A 27,746-nucleotide genomic window follows, 5' to 3' on the forward strand; every position below is an offset into this window, starting at 1 on the left:
CACAGGACGATCAGGTAGCTAAATACCCAAGTGGGTGGAGGGCCATAAAGACCCAAATTAAAGAAAAAGAAGAAGTTTTGTTTTGCTCTAACTATCTCTAACCTCGAAAAGCTGAAAAAATCTGGATGTTTCCACATTTCCACCTTTTATATCAATTTCAAAAACTATTTCCCAAGTTTGTTCCACATCCTAGTGTTACATCAAAGCTAAATTTAAAGTAGAAGATGCCAGTTGTTAATACCAGTATGGCTTTATTACCAGTAGCTGAAGCTTCAAATGCAGAACCTACAGAAAATCAACCAAGACAACCCATGAGTTTACAAGGATTACTTAGATTTTCTATGGAAGCTACAAGGGCAGAAGATGCGCCTTCTAATAGTGAATTCGCGCCTATGGACGAAGAGGTAAGTCATTGTTTTTTTACAAGAATGTATAAAAGTAAGAATTGAAGAAGTAAATATTGTTGTAATTAGTAATAAGATTTTTGTTTTATTTCCGCGGCTATAATTCCGCTGTAGTTTTAATACAAATTTGTTAAGAATTCCAGATGTAGTACAGTGGAACCTCGATAACTCGGATTAATCGGGACCGCGGCCGATCCGGGTTACCGAAAATCCGGGTTAGCCGGAGAGTATGGTAAAAATTAATAAAATACGGTATACTTATAGATAAAGTCCGTTATAATTGAAATAACATGAAATATATATGCACAGTACACATCTAACTTACCTATAGTTATATAGAGTGTAGTATAGATAGACAGTATAGAGTATTGTTCATTTCTAGGTAAAAAAACTCAGTCAGTTTCGGTTGTATCAATTTCGTCTGCCATCGGAACGATGTTATGTTATTTAAGAACAGTGGCTCTTTCATTGTTTAAAAGACCATTGTTTGAAAAAGAATTTTTTAAATAGTCTTTAAACAATGCTAAGACAGTTGGAAATAAATAAAGGAATAACAGGTGACTGTTGTTTTTGATAGCCTGAGATAATATACACGTCGCTCTGCCGCCGCTTGCCATGAGTCATTTTTACTATCGAACAGTTCAAATTACACAAATACCCATTTCAGTCGTGTGAATCTCTCAAATATTATATTATGGTCGAAGCGAAGATCGGTGGAATATTTTATCAATGAAATTCGATATTTTTAAGACATTCCAGAAGCGGCTACACATAAAATGTTTTAACATAATACATACATTTTTATTGTTGAAATGTTTGTCTGATGAAAATCGGTCCGGGTTAGCCGGACTTCCGGGTTATCGGGGGCCGACTTATCGGGGTTCCACTGTACTTAAAAAATAGGTCAATTTTTATAGCCGCTAGCAAGCGAGAGATTCAATCACGCATCACGCACAATAAGAAAAGTACGCACATTCAACTCACAACACTCACACCGACAACGCCAATTCTGTCACTCCGCTGTAACTGTAAAGTTAGTTAGTTTATGTAGTGCTATATTTAGTGTATTAATTATTTTTGTGTAGTTTATAATAATAAAGTTCACCCTAGTACCAAAACCAGTGTTTTTAATTATAGTAGAAGTGTGGTTGTCCTCTCTGTATGTATTACCAAACTTCGTCTGCCCCGATGGGGAAAGGGTGTGCCTAGAAATATCAAAGGAAGAATTACAACAGCCGAACGTCAGCTACATTTAAAGCACTCTACCCCCCAAATATGTACCTTCTTCCTACACTTTTCAACCTGTTTTTTCTTAAGAATCAGCTGCAGTATTCTATATCTATGTTGTCACAACATATAGTACAAATAAGATTCTATTTTTCTCTATTTTCTTTGACTCTTCTCAATACTTCATTGTTACTTATGAGCCATCTAAGAAATATTTAACAGACTTATACAGTTTTTCCGCTGGATCTTTGCATGCATGGAATTATTCACAAATTACTTTTTATACTAGGTCTCTTTTTACTCACAGAAAAATGTCAATGACATTATCACATGACCTGTGTTTACAAATCTGGACCTCAGATATAAACTACACTATGTTGACATTGTGTTGCTTTGAATAAATTTCTTTAATCCACTTATATTATTAGTTGGATTATACAAATTTGTTATATATTATCATTAAAATATGGTCATATTGTCTTTCAACCAATTATGGGATATTTTTATTAACATCCTATGGGTTGGTTTTACATCCTATGGGCAAATAGTAGTTTATTCTATGATTAAAGTTATTCGACCATTAAACTGACATTTCTCCATTTTACTAACGTCAAATAAGACTTATTTTATGAATTTATCAAAAAATACTTACTCTTCGAGTAAATTAGCAAGTTAATCTGGCTGTAAATAAACTTATGTACATAGAAATCGGCCCACTTAAAAATTTGGTGATATTTGATGTCTCATATTTCCTAAACCTATTTGCCGATTTAAGTGATTTTTTGAACATGTTATAGCCTAATTCTTTAACAATACCACTGTAATAATATTGTTGCTAAACAGGTAAATTTTCATTGTATACTGGGTGTACCAATCAAACTGTGTTTTTTTCTCAAAGTTCGCATCACCCTGTGGAATATTCTAGCACTTATAAAATACTGAAATTAAAACCCAACTATAGACTCAGGCTTTCTTAACATTCTGTTTTTTGATTAATTCATTTATGTTGGATAATAAAAAAGTTAGGTACTTTAACAACCAGAGATGTTCTTCATCAATACACAGTGTTTCTAAATAAGCGCGACAAACTTTAAGGGGCAATTCTGCATGAAAAAATAATGACAGTTGCATTTATAAATGTATGTCCGCAAATGTTTCGTTTCCAAGATACAGGATGTTGAATTTTTTCTTACAAACTGACAATTTATTTATTGCTTTAAAACCAGTTGAGACATGCAAATGAAATTTGGTGGGTTTGAAGAGATAGTTATTGCGGATTTTTTGACATAAAATTAAGAATTATATATTCACCATTAGCGTACATATGGGTAATATGATCGGTCATATTACATGTGTGCGCGCTAATGGTGAATATTAAATTCTTAATTGTAAGAAGGTATTTTTCATTAATTAAAAAAAAGTGGCCAATATTTTAAAAGAAAAGTGACGTAACTCAAAATTATGATCTTTTTCTTTGTTAAATCAGATACCTATCATAGTTTTTTTGGTTTTGATTCTTACACAATTAGAAACATTCACTTATCCACATTCTTCGTTTTTAATTTGTAAATTTTAGCAGTTACCTTTTAAAAGTTATAGTTAAATTAAGATCTAAAAAATATATTTTTGTCTCCCCTGAAAAACGTGTTTTTTTTAGTTGGGACACTGTTCTTCCGGATGAGCGATATGGTAATGTACGTTTCACTTAATTGATTTAACTTATTTGCAAATTAATCATTACATTTGTGTAAAGATCCTTAGGAACAACTATATGTATCCAATATGTTTGAGTTCATTGTTGGTATTATAGTGTCCATGTTTCTACTTGGGAAAGCCTAGTCGCTGTAGTAATAACAGTTTGTGTTGATAATAATTAATTTTGATTTTAGAGAAAGAAATTCCTTGAAGAAGCTCTGAACTCAATGTCAGTAGATGTTGTCCAAATCATGCAAAGGCAGATAGCTTTCTTAAAAGGAGTTGAATCTGTAGATCCTTCAGAATGCAATACGAATTATTTAGAAGCTATCGAAACTATTTTGGAATATGTTGATAATATTGATATTGCAAATGGTAAGTTAGATAAATTAGATAACATCCAACAACTGATAACATAATTATATTATTAATATATACAGTGGTACCTCGACATACGAGGGTAATTCGTTCCATAACATTGCTCGTACGTCAAATTGCTCATATGTCAGAGCAATTTTCCCCATTTAAATTAACTGAAATGTCATTAATCCGTTCCAGTCCCAAAAAAATCACTTTAGTTGTTTTTGTTGTGTTTTTAAATAAGAAAAACGTTTTTACAAGAAGAAACATTTATTTATAAATATCAAAAAATACAAACCTATTATGTAAAAACATAAGAAAAAGTGAGGCGCTTACGGAAGCGCTTAATTTTCGTCAGTGATCTTCGCTTTTTTTGTCACACTTTGCTCATTTTCATCTGCAGCTCGTTTAAAAAAACTGTCCAAAGAGGTTTGTTTCTTCCTCCCTTTCATACATCGCTCGTGCCTTTTCACATATGATGCTTTGTGTTAAGGTGCCTCCTTGAAGCTGCTTCTCTGTCACCCACAACATCATTAGTTTCTCCACCTTTTCATGGAGAGAGGTCCGGAGCTTGGAAATTATTGTAACGCCCTTAGTTGGCATTATACCCTTTATCACCTCCTTCAAGTTAGAAGTAGGTAGTCAAAAAGAGGCATGAATTTTAATAAAAAGCGGTTGCTCGTATCTCAAATTTTGCTCTCATCTCAAAGCAAAACATCGCTCGCTCGGCGGCTCATATCTCAAAACACTCGTATATTAGGGCGCTCGTATATCGAGGTACCACTGTATAAGAAAAGTCTGTGACCACTTGCCAGTAGTATCAATATGCGTTTAATATCAGAATTATTAGACATATTATAAATATTAAATATTTGCTCTGCGACAGATCCTCGAAAAAACAAGTGAACATAACATCGACACACATCATCTCTTCATAGACTTCGAAAGCGCATATGACAATATAAACCGAGAATTCTTAATAAAAGCAATGAAAGAATTTAATATACCAACACAACTAATAGAACTGATAAAAGAATCTCTAAAAGTAGAAAGTAAAATCCGGATACAAAACGAACTAACGGAAACAGTAGATGTGAAAAAGGGACTACGCCAGGGAGATGCTCTATCATGCATCTTGTTCAACATCGTACTCGAGAAAATAATGAGGGACACAACAGTCAATACTCGAGGAACAATAATTAATAAAAGTGTGCAAATACTAGCATTTGCAGATGATGTTGACATAATCGCAAGATCAAGAAGAGAAATGATAGAGGCATTCAATCAAATAGAACGAGCTGCACAAAATAGTGGCGTTAAAATCAACCAGAACAAAACAAAATATATGCAGGTAAGTAAAAACACAGAAATAAGGCAGCCACAAAATATAACAATAGGAGAATACAACATTGAGGGGGTAAAAAACTTTACATACTTGGGATCCCTAGTCACATGGCTTAATTCGGCTTAATGGATCCATGGCTTAATTCGGCAACTAACATCAGATAACGTCGCAAGGAAAACAAAATGCCAAATATACAAAACCTTAATAAGACCGGTACTCACATGCGGCTCAGAAACCTGGACACTCACTAAAAGAGAGGAAACATTGCTAGCCACCTTTGAAAGAAAAATCTTGCGACACATATATAAGGGCACAAAAGAAAATGGAATTTGGCGAAGAAGGTACAACTTTGAACTATACGAAATATACCAGGATCCGGATATCATAACATTCATTAAAATAGGATGGCTGCGTTGGATGGGACATGTAGAAGAATGGAAGAAGGCGAAATACCAAACAAAATATTCAAACAGATGCCAGTTGGAAAAAGAACAAGAAGAAGACCGAAGCTGAGATATTTAGAACAAATAGAAAATTATATAAAAACCTTAAAAATAAAAAACTGGAGAAAAAAAGCATGAAACAGATCAGAGTGGAGAAGAATCCTGGAACAGGCCAAGACCCAGAAAGGGCTGTCGAGCCAATGATGATGATGATGATAAATATTAAATGCTTCACAAACTTTTGACATATTTTATGATGCAAAAACATTGCACTATAAAAATTAATTGAAATAATAAAGTTTTTTTTTTTAATTTGATCTGAAATTAGTGTTCTTTTTACAAGTTAAATAAATTATGCCTTTTTGTAATTATTATTTTTTGATGGTTGAACCCATTTTCTGCCGATAACGCTAGCTCGTGATATGGTTATTTCAGTCAGGTGCCGTTCAACAAAATGGCTCCTAGCTGAGTTCCATTCTCTTAGGTAGGCAGCGAATGGGTTAACAGCATAAATATTGGTTTCATTTATTTATTTAAATTGATTTCATATTATTTTGTAAGCAGTTTTATATTTTTATAATACTTGTCGTAATTTACGATTTTTTCATGAATTTTTTCTGTTTTTTTAACGTTTTTTTGTACTTTTTTTAATTATCAAAACAAAATGTATTAAAAAACGCTTTTTTTTTCTAACAAGTGAAAAAAAGGCGTCTTTTAATGAATTTTGTTTCGATAATTAAAAAAAGTACAAAAAAACGTTAAAAAAACAGAAAAAATTCATGAAAAAATCGTAAAGTCTAAAAAAAATTGCCAAAAACAGCCTTTTTCGGTTTTCTAGATTTTTACTGAAACAATGTTTTAGTCAGTCAGTTGTATTGTTAAGTCATAGACTTCTCTAAATATACATTAAGGGCCACATTAGTAGACACACGGGTATCTATGTAATTGCTAGGTTTATGGGCTAATCTGGCCCGTCCTCACATGTGACTTTCATGTCTTTCATGTCATGTGACCATCATGTCATGTATGCATAGACATATTAAGGATACTGAGGATTAAGGCATACTGAGCAAAAAGAGTAACACGCGGGTAGTCGATCGGTGGTCTATCTACCTCTTTTAATTAAGTGATCCCATGTGACAGACAAAGATGGCTAGACCACTCAAAGTGAATATTGCCAATGATGTCCTTGATGTCAGCGTTACACCTCGATGCACAGAGTGGTCCACACCTTACCTAATCTATTTTTATTATGTCATGCATGTATGTCATGTATTTTTTAACTTTTACAACTTTAACGCATGACAACAATAACAATGACAACTATAAACTTCAGATATAACACCGGTTCTATAAACTGTCAAATCTCTATATTTTTATTCATTTTCTGATGTTATAGCTAGACATTTCTAGGTTATTCAATGACATCTCGAATATTCTTCAACTTAATACTTCTTATTTTACGTCAAGGGACTTTTTCTATGTAGGATCAATCTGTTTACTTCTGGGCATAAAAGTAAACAGTGTAACAAGTGAAGGGTCCAGGACTGTATTAGCTCAATGTGCCCGTGTGTCTAGTAGCCTGGCGGTTACGGTATACATAATTCACAATACCTTTGATGATTTCCAGATTTTCACAAAATTGGTGGATTCACAACCATTTATCCCTGCATGAAGTCCAAAGATAGCAAAATTCGAGCAGCAGGATGTGAACTATTGGCAGTTCTTTGTCAAAACAATCCATATTGTCAAACAGTAGTTCTTGATAATGAATTTATACCTAAACTTTTACATATGATAGAAAATGATAATGATGGACAAGTCGTCACAAAGGCTATTTATGCTTTAGGCGGTAAGTAGAATTTTGTTTAACTTTAATTTAAGTACATTTTCTTATTAATATCCGTACATACCAACAATCCAGTTGTGTGCTGATGTGGAAGTTGTAGTTGCAATCACTTATTACAAAAGGGTATCCATGGTTAAGATAGGCAAAATGTCCTCACTCGCAAATTTCAATTTTTTTTACCTCTGTCGCTCAGTGGTAAGAGAGCCTACCTTTGGATTCAGGGGTCCTGAGTTCGAATCTCAGCTGGGTAGGGAATTTTTCATTTATTAAAAACTAATAAATGAAAATACACCCTTATGGGATCGGTTCGCACAGGAGGAACCGCAGATGTTGGCATACAATTAGCGTCTCTTTGTAAAAATAATGAAGTCGCCTTTCAAAGTAACAAGACATTTACTCAACACGCACACTACATACTACACTAGATATCTGATTGTAAAATCAACTGTATCATGCCAATGGCCATTAGTTTGTTGTTGAGGCAAATTTTTAATTTTTTTACATTCTATGTGATTAAAAAATAAGATAAAGCGCAATTTTAATAGTGGTTGAAGGTGATAAAACATGGAAAAATCCAGTACAATCACCAAAAACACTTGAAAATAAGGTTTTTTTTTTTATAGAAAAATCTATAGCTTCTCTTAATATGGGAAATACATTGTCTTATGTTATTTTATAAAATTTCTGAAAACATGCTGTTAAATGATGTAGAAGAGTAAATTTAAACAAGTTGGGTAAATCCAGTAAAGACCTCAAAATAACCCTTGAAAACATGGATTTTTTCCTAAAACAATTGTATTTGCTTCTTTGAGGCCTGAAAATATTCTTATTCATATATTTTTTGAATATGATTTGGAGACACACTGATTCAGGTTGTATCGGATCTTAAAAAACATGATTAACCCCGAAAAAAATCCTTAATAAGGGTTCAATTTTTGAATATCCTAAAGGACTCACTTATTTCAAATTATATATAACTTATCAAAAAAACTTAAAGTATTGATCTATTTTGAAGTCTATAAAATGAAGAAAATACTCAAAAACACCTAAAAACCAATTGTTTCATGTTTTGAAGATGGTGCACCTTACGAAAAATCCGGAAAAATCAGAAATATATTTTTTGATAAAATAGACAAGATAAAAAATAGAGCTGCATCCATCTCAAAAAAAAGTTATACACTTTTTTCGAAAAAGAAACAGGTACATTTTTAGATTATGTACACTCAACCTACTACAGCATTATCAAAATATAAAGATTTGTAAAAGCAAAATCCACAAGGAAAAGAAATTTTTTTCCTGTAGTTGGCTGTATACCATCAATCACAAAAATTGGAAAAAATCTTTTGTAAAAGGTATAATTTTTTTATTAAAATCCCTTTAAGGGCTACATCACAAAAAAACGTTTTCGATTTTATAAAAAAAATCATCATCAGTGTTAGACAGATTGGATGCTAGTTGAGCCACCAAATAAATATTCGGGTAAAAACCCTTTAAATATAATATGGATGCATTAAAGGTGCATACTTAACTAAAATGCCTTAGGATGGATACATGGCAACAAGGATAATGCCCTTATAGACCTGGATCCCGCGTAAGAAAGAAAAGTTGATTAATAGCAAGCTGAAAATTTGTTAATAGCTTAACAGTGTCTAGTCGGACAAACTTTGATGCACGGGAACACTGGAACAGGGGAAGTTTTAACTGTGGATCATGATAAACGTGTCATCCTGACAAGTTTATGATTGTGAAAAATAGCAAGTTGTTTTTAAGTTTATTCGATAGCCAACGTTATGTAATATATGAGAAAATGTTTGTCCGACAAAAATGTTGGGCATTTTAACGAGTCCGACACGTAGAACGTGTCACATCACAGGAATAGGGAACTTGCATAAATTTTTAAATTCGAAAAAAATGTTATAAATCACAACACAACATAATTTAAAACATGTATCAAAGATAAAAAAGTTTTGTTTGTCTTTCGTTTGGCCCCTAAAGACGATTAAAAATTCAAATTAAAACAGGTGGTCCAAAACGCTTCGTGACGTCACTTGGTTTTACATTTACATTTTTCCAATAAAGTAAACATAATTTTAAATTAGACGTTATAAACGTCAGTAGAAAATACATTTATGTGACGTTACAAGTGTTTTTGATCATTTGAACTATTCATAGAAAAATTCGTACTTTTACAAAATGGTTTTATTTTCAATAGTAAACCTTTGTTCCTTTCCTTCAAAAACAGTATAAAACTACAATTTTAACAAACTGGTATATATTATTACAATGACATACGATAAATGTCATTAGAATATAAATATTTTTGACTTATTCCACGACGATGAGCTTGCCAAATACCCAAGTAGGTGGAGGCCAATAAACTAAAGAAGGAGAAGAAGAATATACCTAAATATAAGGTTGTGTCTATGTATACGTTACCGTGTACGCAAATAAAAAAGTTAGAGTGTCAGTGATTACTAATTTTTTATTTGTTTAGTGTTTGTTTTTAAATTAACTACGGAGTGTGGACAATTATTTAGTTCTTTTAATGAGTTTAAGAACATTTTAAAACAGTACGAAAAAGATAAGACTATAAATTAATATATATATTTTTTAGTTATAAATGAAATAGTATGTATTACCGTAAAAGATTAAAATAAAAAGAAGACCTAAAGCTTTCACAATAATAATTAACTTTTTCTGAAGCTATTATCCTCGTGGCATTTTTGTAATCAACTATTCTAAATGGGAACTAAGCCACAATTTAACCAAAAAATGATTTTATTAACGTTTCGACGTCTAAATCGGACGTCGTTGTCAAAATACAAAATATTATTAAATTAAACAAAAATGGTGTTGCTTAGTAAAAAATTTTTCTAATAATTTATTTAATCTGACTAATTTTTGTATTTTGACAATGACATCCGATTTGGACGTCGAAACGTTAAAAAATCATTTTTTTATTTAAATTGTGGCTTATTTCCCATTTAGAATAGTTGATTATAATAATTAACTTACGTATAAAAATTATTTTAGCAATATTTTGTACGTGTCATATCAACTAAATACATATATTTATTTTGCTAACCTAAATATATACTTTTATATATACATTGATTTATTACAATTAAGTTTGAAACATCTAAATAGTTCTGCTTCCCTTCCCTTAACAAGTATTTTTCTATCAAACAAACACTAAACATATCCAAATAGCATGTACCAAAATATACAGTCACTGCGCACGTTAAATAATGAAGTCACTGGCTTGATCAAGTTTAATTCGCGTGTACCTAACTTTTTTTATTTGCGTACACGTTAGAGTGTACCTAGACACAGCGAAATATAACCATAATAATAACTAATGTAAAACTATGTGACGTCACGGGTCGTATGAACTATTTTATACCGCAGAAGACTTTAAATATGTATTTCTAAGTTATTACGAGTTTTTGAAGCGTGAAATTTTGGAAATCTCATTTTTAAACAAAACTGAACATTATTATGTAACAAAAAAAAATGTGCAAGTTCCCTATTATGTTGGTGATGAATAGCAGTCTGATTTTTGCATGAGAGTTTAATGAAAGGTTAAAAAAGCAATTGGAAGTTCTGTCCGACAAAATTAATGGGAAGTTTTCGTAGTCGGACATTCTAAACAGGTAAGATATAGACAAAAATGCTGGTGATAAATAGCTTTCCGACAAAGACGAAATTTAATTAAGTAAATTATTCCTTACCAAGAATGACTGTTGTCGGAAAAAAATAAGGGGAAAAAAATAAATAATTACAAAATAAATAAATTTTGTAGTCGGACAATTTAAAAAAATAATTTTTAAAATTTCAATAAGGGGTGATTATTCTATGTCAAAAGTACCTGCAATCAATTACAATCGATATCTTTCGATTTATCTCAACATCATTTAGATACCTCACTGTAATACATTTATAGTAGATCAGGCAAATTATATTATGGATTGAGTGGTCTAGCTATCTTTGTCTGCCACATGCGCGGGATCGCTTGGTTAAAGAGATAGATAGACCACCTATCGACTTTTTGCACTGTATTCCTTGTCTATGAATACATTATGTCTATGACCTTATGTCTATGAATACATTTCCATTTAAGAAAAACTGTCACTTTTGACAATAATTCATAATAAATTGCAATCGTAACTTCAAATTTAAACTAATCGATTTATTTTGGCAGCAAATTATTTCTAGCCATGTGACATATTAATTACATTATTATTTCATTTGTAGAAAGTTGAGAAAAATTATGTTATACAATTTTAGTAATAATTTATTTAGGTACCCTTTTTCAATCAAGCAAAGCATTATAGCACGAAGAATGATATTCAATAGAATTTTCACAATTATCTGGCAACTGAATATCATTGAATTGATAACCAAGTATTTTACTAACTTTGTAAAATGTTCGAAAATTACTCAAAAATGTTCCGTTGAATGGTTTCACTTTTGATTTGGCGACTTAAAATTTAAACTGTTGACACTCAAAAATAGATACAAAAACACTCCATAGTTAATATAAAATTTAATTTCCAACACACGTGGCAAACAGAAACTCAGAGACCATGTACTTTCAAATACTATTGTCCTTTTCATGATCATTTTTCAGTGCGTAAAAAATGATAGGAAAAAGGGTAAGTCCGTGATAATACACATTTATGACATTTATTCTAACATGACATTTTAGTTAAATCTGACAGTTGTCACATTTTATTTTTAATTTGGAATAAAAACAAATCAAATGTGTTTTTTGCATTTATAAAATGGTATTTTCTTTGATTTGTATAGTCTTATAAATTATACAGATTATATTTGTAATATTATTATCTAATTAAAAAAAATTATTTTTTTATTATGGCGCCATCTATCGACAACTAGAATAACTAGAATAAATGTTATAAAAATGTCACCGACGAAATGTAATCACCGACGTGCCTTTTTTTCTGTCTCATACAATTTAATGCGTTAGAAAGAAATCGAAAAACTGTGACGCACTGAAAGATGATCATGAGAAATACTGTACTTTGTATAGCACAAAGTGTCACACTGACAAATGCAGCCTTCTAATACATACTTCTAAGCATAATGTGTCATATTTACGTCTATTCTTATAAGCACCAAAGTTTTAGACTCTTCACATTTTTCAATGTCGTTTACAGTGTTAAGATTTGAGTATGGAAAAAAATGTATACAACGTTTTTTGTAGGAAATTTTCCGTACTTTCTGATGCGCCTAATTAGAAAACCCTAAGAGATTGCTTTCACATGTTCTTTGACATTTTTTATTGTCATTTTGAGAATATCTATAACAAACTCCACCCAAAAAATAATTGTTTTGCAATATATACATGCATTGATACTTACCTCACTGTTTTTGGAGTGTGCATGTATATATATGCACATGCAAAAATGTGAATATAAATACAGTATTTCTCATGATCATCTTTCAGTGCGTCACAGTTTTTCGATTTCTTTCTAACGCATTAAATTGTATGTGACAGAAAAAAAGGCACGTCGGTGATTACATTTCGTCGGTGACATTTTTATAACATTTATTCTAGTTATTCTAGTTGTCGATAGATGGCGCCATAATAAAAAAATATTTTTTTTTAATTAGATAATAATATTACAAATATAATATGTATAATTTATAAGACTATACAAATCAAAGAAAATACCATTTTATAAATGCAAGAAACACTTTTGATTTGTTTTTATTCCAAATTGAAAATAAAATGTGACAGCTGTCAGATTTAACTAAAATGTCATGTTAGAATAAATGTCATAAATGTGTATTATCACGGACTTACCCTTTTTCCTATCATTTGTTACGCACTGAAAAATGATCATGAGAAATACTGTAATAATATACAACTAAAATAGCTTTATCAATATGTGACTAAGTCATTCTGAAAAAATGTTTTTTATTTATTTCCTTCGATTTGCCCAAACTTTTTGTCTGACATATAACTTTTTGCGTTACAAAATATAATTTGTACATAAACAAATCAAAATTAGCTTGCTATTTATCACCAACATTTTTGTCTATATCTTACATGTTTAGAATGTCCGACTAGGAAAATTTCCCATTAATTTTGTCCGACAGAACTTCCAATTGCTTTTTTAACCTTTCATTAAACTCTCATGCAAAAATCAGACTGCTATTCATCACTAACATAGTTCCTGTGATGTGACATGTTCTACGTGTCGGACTCGTTAAAATGCCCAACCTTTTTGTCGGACAAACATTTTTTCATATATTATATAACGTTGGCTATTGAATAAACTTAAAAACAACTTGCTATTTTTCACCATCATAAACTTGTCAGGACGACACGTTTATCATGTTCCACCGTTAAAACTTCCCCTGTTCCAGTGTTCCCGTGCATCAATGTTTGTCCGACTAGACACCGTTAAGCTATTAACAAATTTTCAGCTTGCTATTAATCAACTTTTTTTTCTTACGCGGGATCCGGGTCTATTAGGTAAGGTATTGAATTTCCCAACACGTCGGGTGCAAACTGAGTTGTTTAAATACCAATGACAGTTGCCATTAAGTCATTGGCATGTAAACAACTTAATTTGCATCCCACGTGTTGGGAAATTCAATACCTTACCTAAGGGCATTATCGTTGTTGCCATGTATCCATCCTAAGGCATTTTATTTAAGTATGCACCTTTAATGCATCCATAGTATATTTAAAGGGGTTTTACCCGAATATTTCTTTGGTGGCTCAGCTAGCATTCAATCTGTCTAACACTGATGATGATTTTTTTTATAAAATGGAAAAGGTTTTGTTGTGATGTAGCCCTTAAAGGGATTTTAATAAAATTTTTATACCTTTTAAGAGGATACAGTAGCGATCAACAGGTAGCAACAAACGCGTTCCAAGATTGCGGCTCTAATTTTGAATACTTTGTCGAGATATTTGGCACACATATTCGTAATATAATAAAGAATGGCGGTACAGAGCCCAATTTCAGAAATATGTTAGTACGTGGAAATTACTCTATAACTAAATAAAATATTGAAAAAAGGAGCCTGTACCGCCATTAAGAAGAAAAAAAAAATAAACTTTCTTCAAATAAACTTTTTTATGACAAGCCTAGATTTTGTGTAATCTTGGAACTACTAAAATTTTTTATTTCTAACAAGAAATCGAACATATTATAACTAAATAACCAATTAGGCAACATAGAAAAATTATCACTATTATTTTGACAAACCTGCGTCAGATTTTCTCTAATCTGTTCTGTCATCTTTATCGATATCTGTTCAGTGCAGTAGTGTGTTAATTTAAGAATTCGTTATTGTTGTTTCATAGGAAAGTAGGGTTTGTTGATAGTTAATTTATTATATATTTGTTGTTGTATAAGTTGTTGGCCTCTTTGAAGGAATAGATTGTTGTTAATTGTGAGTTTTAGTTATACATATGTAGGTATGTAAGTATATTTTACGTAAAAATATTTCGAATTCTAATGCGATTATATAAAGTTTTAGGAGGATTTTTTATTCTAAAAATATTATCAATAGTTTAACAAAATGGAAAAAGTAAATCAAACGAAAAATAAAGTGAAACCTTCCAAGAAAAAGTCCATTAAAAACCGTGCCAAAATTATGCGAAAATCGAAATTTGTTTCGCTTCACAACAAAAAATCAAAAAATGATTATTTATTATTGTTTTATTATTAGATATTTCATGCAAATACCTTTCTAAATACCTATCTTAACATAAAATTTTCACCCGTTTTGGTTTATTTTTATAAATATCTATTTATTAATAATAAAATCGTTTTCTATTACATACTTCCATTTAGCGCGACTATGATATTGTCAAAATATTAATTTTAGATAATGTCAAAGATTACCACTGTTGCCAAAGTTTATGATACTATATTCCGAAGTTATATTTTGTTGCTACCTGTTGATCGCTACTGTTTAGGTACTTTTAAAAAGGATTTTTTCCAATTTTTTTTGTAAAAGTGCATGTACACCTGGTTCCAAAAAAAAACTGATATGACTCTTGAAGCGTAGTTTGTAGAAAATTGAGCAGTGTATTTTGAAGGATAAATACTTAATATTTACATACTGTCAATGTCACTGCCAAATCCTAAAATTTGTCAGATAGCTTATTCTGTTCCACGGTTATTAGACTTTATTATTAATCTTTATTATTACTACTTTCTCCGCAACTGAGGGTACTTTATCAACTGTATTGTTTTTAAACAATAGATGATAAAATAAAAATATCGACAGTTCAAAAATGTGAACATTATTGCATTGTGTGTGGCCTAAGTTTGGGCTGAAAACTGAAATGTGTTTTATATATTTTTACAAAATTTTGGAATATGTTTAATTACGTAGACCAATTTTAACAGTTGTTTTCAATACAGATTTCAATCCTCTACAAATAGTTTCTAATGTCCTTTGATGTTCAATAATTAGGGAAGCTGGAATTTAACAGTTTAGAATTTTACATTGAGATATTGCAAAATTGTGACGCATGTCAAAATTCTCAATGTATTTTAATTGTATTCATTTTTTTCGAATCCTGAGAAAACTAATAAATATTTTTGAAAAATTTAAACTCAGAATGAAAAACTACATTATTACCGAGGGCTGAAAGTCCCTGAAAACTTCTATATTTATTTTAATAAGTTACAGGGCTGAAAATAAAAAAAGCGTGATATTTAATTTCAAATATTTCATTCAATAGAAACTGCTTGTTTATTCTAAGGGGCTTTCCGCCCTCGGTAATAATGTAATCTTTCATTCTGCGTTTAAATGTTTCTAAAATACTTATTAGTTCTCTCATGATTCGAAAAAAATCATATTACGATTCAAATGACAGTACTCTCGTAAAAAATATGCAAATATACAAAGAAACCTATCGGCTTCTCCCAAGAGTTCGGAGCCGTTTTTTAATAATTATTAACAATGCAGTGCAAAAACGCTTGCACTAAAAATCTTAAAAGATTATAACTTAATACGTGTTCTCTATTTCTTAAGTTTTCATTTATTTATATTGAATATTAATTTGTTTTGTTGTATAATTCACGTTTACAATAATTATGTGATCTATTTGATGTAAAAAATATCATTTATATACTCTTTATAAAATACAGGAATTCAAAATAATATAAACATTTAGACCTTAATAATTAGTACAATTTATGAATTAACATAATATGTAATCAGTTGTTTGTTGTTTGTTTATTTTATTATTTGTCTGTCATAATAAATATAATGTCAGAGTAATCAAATACACTGCTCAACATGATCAAATCTTACTAAGAGTCGTATCAGTTTTTTTAGGAACCGGCTGTACATTTCAACTATGCATGTGAATTTTTTGAAATGTTTACATTCATTGCAACACCAAAGATAATAATAATAAATACCAAAAATGACGTTTTTGGGGGAGGGGGTGGTGGGTTAAAATTGAGCTGTATCTTGTTTTTTTTAACACATAAAAAACGTAATGTAACATACAGTAGGTACCCTTTGGCGATTATTTTACCAATTATTGACAGTCATGTTATATTTGACTTTACTTGCATATGATATTGGCACAGCATAATAAACGAAACCAGCAAGGACACACTACGATGCCGCCTTTGTAGTTAAAAAGTACGGAGCCGACATTGATCGAGTAGTACATCTCGGTGGTGATGTGATGTGTTCGTTCATCAGTGTTGCCGATGTCATTATATGAAATTATATTAAGCCACTGCTAAAATGATCAGATTTTGCCAAAAATTATGTTCAAATTTTTGATCTTGGTAGTTTCTAAGGGTAATAAAAATACATTTAGAAAAAAGTTATTTTATTTAACTTAACTTGTTAATTCAAAAATACTTGTAACAAAATTATATATGTAATATCATATATTATACTATAATAAAACTACATCTGGAACGCTTTCAAATAAAATATCCTCATCTTGTGAAAATGAAGACTTTATGTAATTAAAATAATTAACATTTTTTGTCTGTTTGAAAGGAATAACATTCTTTTACTCCTTCACTTTTGCTAACAATAATTTAATGTTTGCTCACAGATGGCATTTAAACGTCGACAGACAACGATATCTAAGAAAACTTGATTTTTTTTATTTCTGCATTGCTGCAGTATCAGTTATTGCACTAACTTTATTACCCGTAAGAGATTCTTTTTGAAGATTTTCTGGAATTTCTGCAAACGATTAACAATACAATCGCCATTCATCGTCAACATTTTGTATTATGTCCCAATTATTGACATAATTCCCACAGGCATACGTATAAAATTATGTTAAAAAATAGTTATTATCAGAATATCATAAAAGTTAAGTAAATCTGATAATTATGTACAAATCGGCAACACTGTCGATTTTCTACACTATCTGGTACTACGCGAAAAATGGCCGACGATTTGCGCAGTAATAGTGCGCGAACTTTTCCCGCCTTATAGTGTGTCACTGCTGTTTTTCTATGCTGTGATATTGGTAGTTACAATATACCACAATTTATAAAAGAAAACTATTGTATTTAACAGTTATAGAGATTTTTAACTACTGCAGGTACACATTTGTTAACTTTTATTCCATTCTTCTATTTATTTTTATTTAAATTATTTATTTTTTAGGTATCGTAAGAGACAATCCTGAAGGTCTGACACAGTTAATCCATTATAATGGACTCACAATGTTACTGAACTGCCTGAAAAGTAATCATGAGAATGTTATTATCAAATCAGCATTTCTTCTTGGTACCTTATGCAGAGCAACACCAAATTTGAAAGGTAATGAGTAATGATATTAAACTATGATTAAACAGCTAGTGTTGATGTTTCAACATTTTTTATAATTTTTAAAACAAGGACAGAAATACACTACTCCAAGAAATTAACGCACCACTTTAAAAATGGATCATTTTGGATGTCTCGAATATCCTAACCTGTTGTCCGATTTAAGTGATTTTTTTTAATATGTTATAGCCTTATTCTTTAACAATATCGCTGTAATAATATTGTTGCTAGAGAGGTAAATTGTCATTGTATACCGGGTGTACCAATCAAACTGTGTTTTTTTCTCAAAGTTCACCACACCCTGTGGAATATTCTACCATTTATAAAATATTGAAATTAAAACCCAACTATAGCCTCAGGTTTTCTTAACATTCTGTTTTTGATTCATTCGCTTATGTTGAATAATAAAAAAGTTAAGAACTTTAACAACTAGCCATGTTCTTCATCATTACAGGGTGTTTCTAAATAAGTGCCACAAACTTTAAGGAGTAATTCTGCATGAAAAAATAATGACAGTTTGCTTATAAACATATGTCCGCAAATGCTTCGAGAAACGGGATGTTGACATTTTTATTACAAAATGATGATTTATTTTGGTAGGTTTTAAGAGTAGGTATTGCGCATTTTTTGACATATAATTAAGAATTGTATATTCTCCATTGGAGTGCATACGGGTCATATTACCTTGTCATAAATATGTGTGTATAATGTTTTTAGGTCCAAATTAATTAAAACTCTGTTGTTCAGCTATTATTATATTTACATCGAACAAGCGGTGATTTAACCAACAACACATTACCTATACCACTACATTTGTACATCTCAAATATCTAATACGGGCTCCACACTCTCGGCGAAGTTACTTCGCCAAAGTTGACCGAAGTCCGAAGTGCCTCTCTTCACACTCGTTCTACTTCGCGAGGAAGTGCGATACCGACAAAGAGCGGTTGCGATACCGACAAAGATCCCTTTGACTCGGACGCGCCAGACGGACAGATTTCGGAAGTAGAACGAAGTTAGGCAAAGTTACACAAGGTGGCCGTCTACACTCTCGTACTTGTTGAACCTCGATCGACTTCGGCGAGAGTGTGGACGGCGTTTAATAATAACTCTCCTCATAAATTCACCTACGCTGCATTTTTATGCAGCAAGTTCGGAAAAGCGACACCTGGTTTCTACGCTCTGCACTTTTATTCGCATTTTTAATTTTATTGACCAATCATATGGTCCTGGTTACTGGATAATTGTCAAGGCCATAGTCCAAAAAAAATAAGAAGAAAAAATTAGATTAAGGTTATGTTATTAAAACGTAAATAATTGTATGTAGTAAATAAAATTAGTTATTAAAATGCAGTACTGCAAGCAAAATACAATTAATTAAATTTACCTTTATATAATAATTGCATATCATATCAATATTGTGGAGCAATATATAATTTTTCTTCTTAAATGACAATAGGTATGAAATGTACGTCAATTTGACAATTTCAATTGACAATATGAATTATTTAAGAAAGTTGCAATTTTTCTCCGCTATTCGCGCACAATCGTTTCGCGTATCCCTTCCAAGTACTTGCACACCGCGAATATTATATTTTGATAAAGATATTTAAAACTTAAAACATATTTTATATAGTTCTGAAGCTATTTCCTTGTGGCATTTTTTATGATTAATTATTTATATGGGGAATAAGCCACAATTAAAATGAAAAAAATAATTTTATTAACGTTTCGACGCCCAAATCGGGTGCCGTTGTCAAAATACAAAATATTACTAATATTTATTATTACAGTAATATTTTGTATTTTGACAACGGCACCCGATTTGGGCGTCGAAACGTTAATAAAATTATTTTTTTCATTTTAATTGTGGCTTATTTCCCATATAAATAATTAATCATATTTTATATAGATTGTCCCAACTATACTACAACCCGTATTTACGCCAATGGTGAATATAAAATCATTAATTGTATGTCAAAAATGCGCAATAAATACCTCTTAAAACCCACCAAATTTTGTAAGAAAAATTTCAACACCCCGTTTATCGGAAACAAAGCATTTGCAGACATACGTTTATAAAGCAAACTGTGATTTCTTTTTCATGTAGAATTACCCCTTAAAGTTTCTCGCACACCCTGTATTGATGAAAAACATGGCTAGTTGTTAAATTATCTAACTTTTTTTATTACCGAACATAAGCGAATGAAACAAAAAACAATGTTAAAAAAGCATGTGGCTACAGTGGGGTTTTAATTTCAGTATTTTATAAATGCTAGAATATTCCACAGGGTGTGGTGAACTTTGAGAAAAAAACACAGTTTGACTGGTACACCCGGTATACAATGACAATTTACCTATCTAGCAATATTATTACAACGATATTGTTGAAGAATAAGGCTATAACATATTAAAAAATCACTTAAATGGGACAATAGGTTTAAGAAATTTGAGACATAAAAAATAGCTCATTTTTAAGGTGGTGCGTTAATTTCTTAGAGAAGTGTATATGTGATTTCCACCCTGTATATTAAAAGCAACCACTTACATTTTAGAAAAACTTACATCACTAGGATGTGTTCCACAACTCATTTCATTATTTTTAACTGAAAGATCCGCTTGCCACGAACATGTAATGTCTTTGCTGGTCTCTGTACTCGAAGATAATCCAGTTGCTGTAGATCAATTTAAGAACCATTCACCAGACATGAGAGATTCGTTGCAGAGATATTTGTCTGGTGTGAATAATCGAGAAGAATGTTTGGTAAGTATTCTTTTTCTCATGATCATCTTTCAGTGCGTCACAGTTTTTCGATTTCTTTCTAACACATTAAATTGTATGTGACAGAAAAAAGGCACGTCACTGATTACAGACATTTACAACATTTATTCTAGTTATTCTAGTTGTCGATAGATGGCGCCATAATAAAAAAAATATTTTTTTTAATTAGATAATAATATTACAAATATAATCTGTATAATTTATAAGACTATACAAATGAAAGAAAATACCATTTTATAAATGCAAGAAACACATTTGATTTGTTTTTATTCCAAATTGAAAATAAAATGTGACAACTGTCAGATTTAACTAAAATGTCATGTTAGAATAAATGTCATAAATGTGTATTATCACGGGACTTACCCTTTTTCCTATCATTTGTTACGCACTGAAAAATGCTCATGAAAAGGACAATATAATAACGATTTGAATAAATGAAAAAACTAAAATATTTCTATCTTTTAAATATACTTCTCCTAGAAATTAACGCAGCACCTTAATAACTAGTAAAATTTAATAAAAATTTTTTGGCTTGGTAAAAGGTACAGTCGGAAAAATGAAAGAATAAACATGAACAATCACATCAATCACTTGTTTTATATTTGCTGTCTTTTTCTATAAATAACAAGCGTTTGTTATAAGATAGCATTTTGTTGAAAAAGATAGCAAATACAAAATAAGTGATTGATGTGATCGTTCATGGGTATTCTTTCATTTTTCCGACTGTATATTAGTTTAAAAAGCCCCTATAGGGCTACAAACATAGAAACAAAACGTTTTAGCTCTGTAACAAGAGCATCATCAGTGTTACAAGAACATGGTGAGCCAACCAAAAAATACAAAGGTCAAAGCCTTTCAAAAACAGACTAAAAGTCTTATATAGATGCCAACATGGCAAAATCCAAAGGATGGATTGATCCAACTGAGTTGCCTGTCACCTCTTGTAACATAATGACCTAGTAGGGAACTTGCACATTTTTTTTTATTCCATAATAATGTTCAGTTTTGTATAAAAATGAGATTTCCAAAATTTCACGCTTCAAAACCTCATAATAACTTAGAAGTACAAATTTAAAGTCTTCGGTATTTTAAAGTAGTTCGAACGGCCCGTGACGTCACCTAGTTTTACATTAGTTATTATTATGGTTATATTTCGCTGTGTGTAGGTAAACGCTAACGTGTACGCAAATAAAAAAGTTAGGTACATACACGTGAATTAAACTTCATCAAGCCAGTGACGTCATTATTTAACTTACGCAGTGACTGTATATTTTGGTAAATACATGCTATTTTGATATGTTTAGTGTTTGTTTGATAGAAACATATTTGTTAAGGGAAGGGAAGCAGAACTATTCAGATGTTTCAAACTTAATTGTAATAAAACAATATATATAATAAAAGTATATATTTAGGTTAGCAAAATAAATATATGTATTTAGTTGACATGACACGTACAAAATATTGCTTTAATAAAATAATTTTTATACGTAAGTTAATTATTATAATCAACTATTCTAAATGGGAAATGAGCCACAATTTAACTAAAAAAAGATTTTATTAACGTTTCGACGTCCAAATCGGATGTCATTGTCAAAATACAAAAATTAGTCAGATTAAATAAATTATTAAAAAAAAAATTTTACTAGGCAAGAACATTTTTGTTTAATTTAATAATATTTTGTATTTTGACAACGACGTCCGATTTAGACGTTGAAACGTTAATAACATCATTTTTTTAGTTAAATTGTGGCTTAGTTCCCATTTAGAATAGTTGATTACAAAAATGCCACAAGGAAATAGCTTCATAACAAGTTAATTATTATTGTGAAAGCTTTAGGTCTTCCTTTTATTTTAATTTTGGACGGTAATACTAAATATTGTATATACTAAATTGTAACATATTGTACTATATTGTAATACTAAATACTGTTATAACTAAAAAAATATATATTAATTTATAGTCTCTTAACTTTTTCATACCGTTTTAAAATGTTGTTAAACTCATTAAAACAACTAAATAATTGTCCACACTGCATAGTTAATTTAAAAACAAACACTAAACAAATAAAAAATAAGAAATCTCTTTACTAATCAATATTTAAATTAAAGTATAAACACAACGCAATTAAACAAATTCCAACACTCTGACACTAACTTTTTTATTTGCGTACACGTTAGCGTGTACCTAGACACAGCGTTATATTTAGGTATATTCTTCTTTTCCTTCTTTAGTTTATTGGCCTCCACCTACTTGGGTATTTGGCCAGCTCGTCGTAGGGTAATAAAGCAAAAATATTTATTCTAATGACATTTATCGTATGTCGTTGTAATAATATATACCAGTTTGTTGAGATTGGAGTTTGATAAAGTTTTTGAAGGAAAGAAAAGAAGGTTTACTATTGAAAATAAAACCATTTTGTAAAAGTAAACATTTTCTATGAATAGTTCAAACGAACAAAAACACTTTTAACGTCACATAACTGTATTTTTTACTGACGTTTATAATGTCTAATTAATTTTGTTTACTTTTTGGTGTAAAATGTAAATGCAAAACCATATGACGTCACGACGCGTTTTTTGCTGGCTGGAATAATTTGAATTTTTAATCGTCTTTAGGGGAAAAACGAAAGACAAACAAAACTTTTTTATCATTGATACATGTTTTAAATTATGTTCTGTTGTGATTTATAACATTTTTTTCCAATTTTAAATTTTATGCAAGTTCCCTATTGTTACCTATTGACCTACTTACCACGTGTGGGAGTCATATGTTGCCCTAGGGCCGTAGCCATAGGAATTTTATCCATCCTTTGGATTTTGCCATGTTGGCATATATATAAGACTTTTAGTCTGTTTTTGAAAGGCTTTGACCTTTGTATTTTTTGGTTGGCTCACCATGTTCTTGTAACACTGATGATGCTCTTGTTACAGAGCGAAAACGTTTTGTTTCTATGTTTGTAGCCCTATAGGGGCTTTTTAAACTAATATACCTTTTACCAAGCCAAAAAATTTTTTATTAAATTTTACTTGTAATTAATGGTATACAGCCAACTACAGGAATTTCTTCCTTGCGAACCTTAATAACTGGTCATTTTTAATGTCACGAATTTCCTAAACTTGTCCGATTTAAGTGATTTTTTTAACATGTTATAGAATTATTCTTTAACAATATCGTTGTAATAATATTGTTGTCAGACAGGTAAATTGTCATTGTATACCGGGTGTACGAATCAAACTGTGATTTTTTCTCAAAGTTCTCGTGAACCTGTGCAATATTCTAGTATTTATATAATACTGAAATTAAAACCCAACTATAGCCTCACGTTTTCTTAACATTCATTCATTTTTTTATTCATTCGATTATGTTGGATAATAAAAAAGTTATATATTTTAACAACTAGCTTTGTTTTTCATCAATTAATAGTAAATAAGTATGGCAAATTTTAAGGGGTAATTCTGTATGAAAAATAATGACAGTTTGCTTTATAAACGTATGTCCGCAAATGCTTCGTTTCCGAGATACGGAATGTTGAATTTTTTCTTACAAACTGACGATATATTTATTGCTCTAAAACCGGTTGGGATAATATGAAAATTATATTTGATGGGTTGTAAGAGGTAGTAATTGTGCATTTTTTGACACACATAAGAATTTTATGTTCAACATTGGTACACCTAAGGGTCATAATATTATTACCCATATGCGCACCAATGATGAATATTAAATTCCTGTGTGGTTATTTCATAGCGATAGTGAACTAAAAATGGCCATAATTCGTTAAATACCCTCTATAGTATTGTCAAACCCCATATTCTAAGAATAAGGATTATGAGAAGAATCTAAATATGAAAAAATATACAGGGTGTTTTATTTAAAAAAGTGTATGTTTGCTTTAACACGCAGTAATTAATCACCCTGTAGAATTCGGCATATTATCCAAGCCTGGAGAATATCATTGTCTACAATTTTTTTTGGATATTCTGTACCATAATGGAATAATCGACCAATATATCTTAAATCAATCGGGATTGCTACTGGCCAACCATTTCTTTGGTATAGCAGAAGCGGAACTTTGTCAGAATGCGCAAAAGAGTGGCAGTATCAATGTTTGGTATACATATTTAAGACATTCGAGACGCCGCTTTGAAGATAAGAGCTTGCCGATATTTTAACATCCCATTAATCATAAGGATTTCTTGGTTGAAAAATCTAGGTATGTGGTTCAATACAACGACTACAAATCTTTAGAGCAGCAGTGTGCAAAGTACAGATTGCCATGATGGTCGCTAACATCCGAAATTGATAGGCAATACAAGAAGAAAGAAGATTAATCATTTAGTTGATTAGTTAATCAGTTAAAATTATTAGACGATAAAATATTAAGCAAGGGAAATTTAACTTTTTTTCTAGTTTTAAGGACAAAAAGTAGTGGAACCGAATTCAGATTTATTCTGCACATCATTTTTGAAACGCTATTTGTTTAAAATATCTCATTTTTGTTGGTAAAAATTATATTAATTTATCTGGACTAAATTACGGTTTTCTTGATACCAGAGGATTTGGTATTCACTCAATGTTGCCAAATGTTTTGTTATATTCGGTTTAAATTTTCTAACGGATTCCCGAACCGCCTATAATTTTAAATAATTGAGTGCTCTTAATATAGTAGAGGATCCGATATAAAGATCAATTTGCACCGATCTGTTTAATGGATAAAAATTATTGGATATGTAATTTAGCATGTTAACAATTACAAAAAACAAGGGTTGCCCGATTTAATATCTTGATCTAACTATAATTAGTTAATAATTAAAAAATGACTTTTTTTATGAATTTTAAAATAAAATTTTCGACCCGGAGAGATATTATTTCAGATTCTTTGGATCATTCTAAACAAAAAAGTTTGTTGTATTTTTTCTCTAAAGTTGATCGTTTTTGAGTTCTAAACAATTTAAAATTGAAAAAAGAACGAAAGATGACAATTTTCAAGGCTCAAAAACATAAGTAAATAAAAGAATGTGTGTACTTTGTACGCAAGTAAGAAGTTATACTTCTATTATATGATTTCAACGAAATCAATATACTTTAAACAGTTTCTCTACAACTTTCCAAAAATTTTTATTAAAACAATACCAAAAATTAAAAAAATAGAATAAAACGCACACAAACACATTGAAAAATGCCACAAATAATTTCTGAACAATAATTGTTGCCAAAAATTTTAATTAAATACGTATTTTCTGACTTACAATCATAAAATCTATAAAAAAAAAATAAAAAAATAGCAACTTGCTTGGGACTTGAACCCACTTCACGTCTATCGCGCCGTACGAATGTCGATGCGATTTCCAACTGCACCATTTTCGCGTATACGTCATGTGGGAATATACACAAACTAAACGTTTACACCATAAACTTTTTGACATTTTGTTTATTTATAATATGAATTTTTAATCAAATTATTAGTTTGATTTTTGTCGAATTAAAATACAACAAAATATAGAGTAAGAAAACGATATATTAGATGAATATTTGTAGAAGGTTTGTTCGTAATCAGATTATGTAAATTAAAGCATTGCCTACTAATAGGTAACTACATTATTTTCCAAATAGATAGGAGTGAAGATAATTTTTTATTGGAATACAACTGAAACATTTAGAATTACGTACCTGCGGCTTTTCAAAACTATTTAAAAAGTCACTATAATTATAAATTTGATTTTATTTCTGTCCTCACAACAATAAAAACTAATATATACAATATTTTTGTTTACCGATAACCTCCATATTGAACAATTATTGACAGATCATTTCAACACCCAATCCGAGCCCGTATAACTACTAATACCATACTGTCGGTGTGCGCATGCGCGCAGATTACTAAAATTTCACCCTTATAAAATCGCGCCTAAAGAAGTATAACTTCAAAAATATCATTTTTGTAATCATCAAGTACATAAATTCAAGTTCAAACCATTTTCTATCAGGTCTCGATAAGAATTTCAGCCATGTTTTATTCTAAAACATATTTTTTAATTGTTAATGAGGAAGGTTTCTTATGGGGAGATGGGATTAACAACTAAAAAACAATGTTTCAAAATGAAATAAGTCCAAAAGACTTATCAAGCACTGATAGAATGAGGTTTGCACTTGAATTTAGGTACTTCGTAATTTAAAAAATGATATTTTATACTTATGTTTTTGAGCCTTGAAAATTGTCATCTTTTGTTCTTTTTTCAGTTTTAAATTGTTTATAACTAGAAAACGATCAACTTTAGAGAACAATTACAAAAGACCTTTTTTGTTTAGAATGACATAAAAAATCTGAAATAATATCTGCCCGGGTCGAATTTTTTTTATTTATAAAAAAATGTCATTTTTTAATTATTAATTAATTATAGTTAGAACAAGATAAGATCGGGCAGCGCCCTTGTTTTTTGTAATTGTTAACATGCTAAATTACATATCCAATCATTTTTATCCATTAAACAGATTGGTGCAAATCGACCTTATATTGTATCTTAGACTAATAACATAAAGGAAAAGTAATGTTAATTCAACTATAGGGTTCTTTATTTAGTGCTGCCTTAAATTTTCCGCTTGTTTATTTACTCTATTGGTTTTACTTTTTTAGGAAGAAGAGACATACTGTAAGAGACTTCTCCATATATTACAATCCTAGATCAAAACTGCAAGCACTCAACCAGCTGTGAAACTTTTTTATTTTTACATACTGTTCAAATTTTTGTATATATTTATTTGAAATAAATTTGTTTTTTTTTCTACAATATGATAGTTATTACTTAACCTAATCTGACCTAAAATTATTCC

At 30.4% G+C, this 27,746-nt stretch overlaps 1 protein-coding gene across 1 annotated transcript; it reads left to right on the forward strand.

Moving 5' to 3' along the window:
- Window positions 1–33: 33 nt before the first annotated feature.
- Window positions 34–27,703, forward strand: LOC114347351 (hsp70-binding protein 1). Its single transcript, XM_028298069.2, has 6 exons — window positions 34–404; window positions 3,521–3,701; window positions 7,105–7,326; window positions 17,971–18,126; window positions 20,688–20,896; window positions 27,550–27,703. Exons 1-6 carry the CDS (start codon window positions 225–227, stop codon window positions 27,595–27,597), a joined length of 996 nt encoding a protein of 331 aa, XP_028153870.1. The 5' UTR covers window positions 34–224; the 3' UTR covers window positions 27,598–27,703.
- The last annotated feature ends 43 nt before the right edge of the window (window positions 27,704–27,746 follow it).

This window comes from Diabrotica virgifera, chromosome 4, assembly GCF_917563875.1.
Source record: "Diabrotica virgifera virgifera chromosome 4, PGI_DIABVI_V3a".
Lineage (NCBI taxonomy): Eukaryota > Metazoa > Arthropoda > Insecta > Coleoptera > Chrysomelidae > Diabrotica > Diabrotica virgifera.

What these genes read in the sequence shown, in the direction of transcription:
- LOC114347351 (XM_028298069.2), top strand. Translation starts at nt 225, where the DNA reads ATGCCAGTTGTTAATACCAGTATGGCTTTATTACCAGTAGCTGAAGCT. An exon ending in AGCAACACCAAATTTGAAAG is followed by an intron (nt 18,127 to 20,687) that starts GTAATGAGTAAT and finishes CTTACATTTTAG; the next exon opens with AAAAACTTACATCACTAGGA. An exon ending in ATAATCGAGAAGAATGTTTG is followed by an intron (nt 20,897 to 27,549) that starts GTAAGTATTCTT and finishes TTACTTTTTTAG; the next exon opens with GAAGAAGAGACATACTGTAA.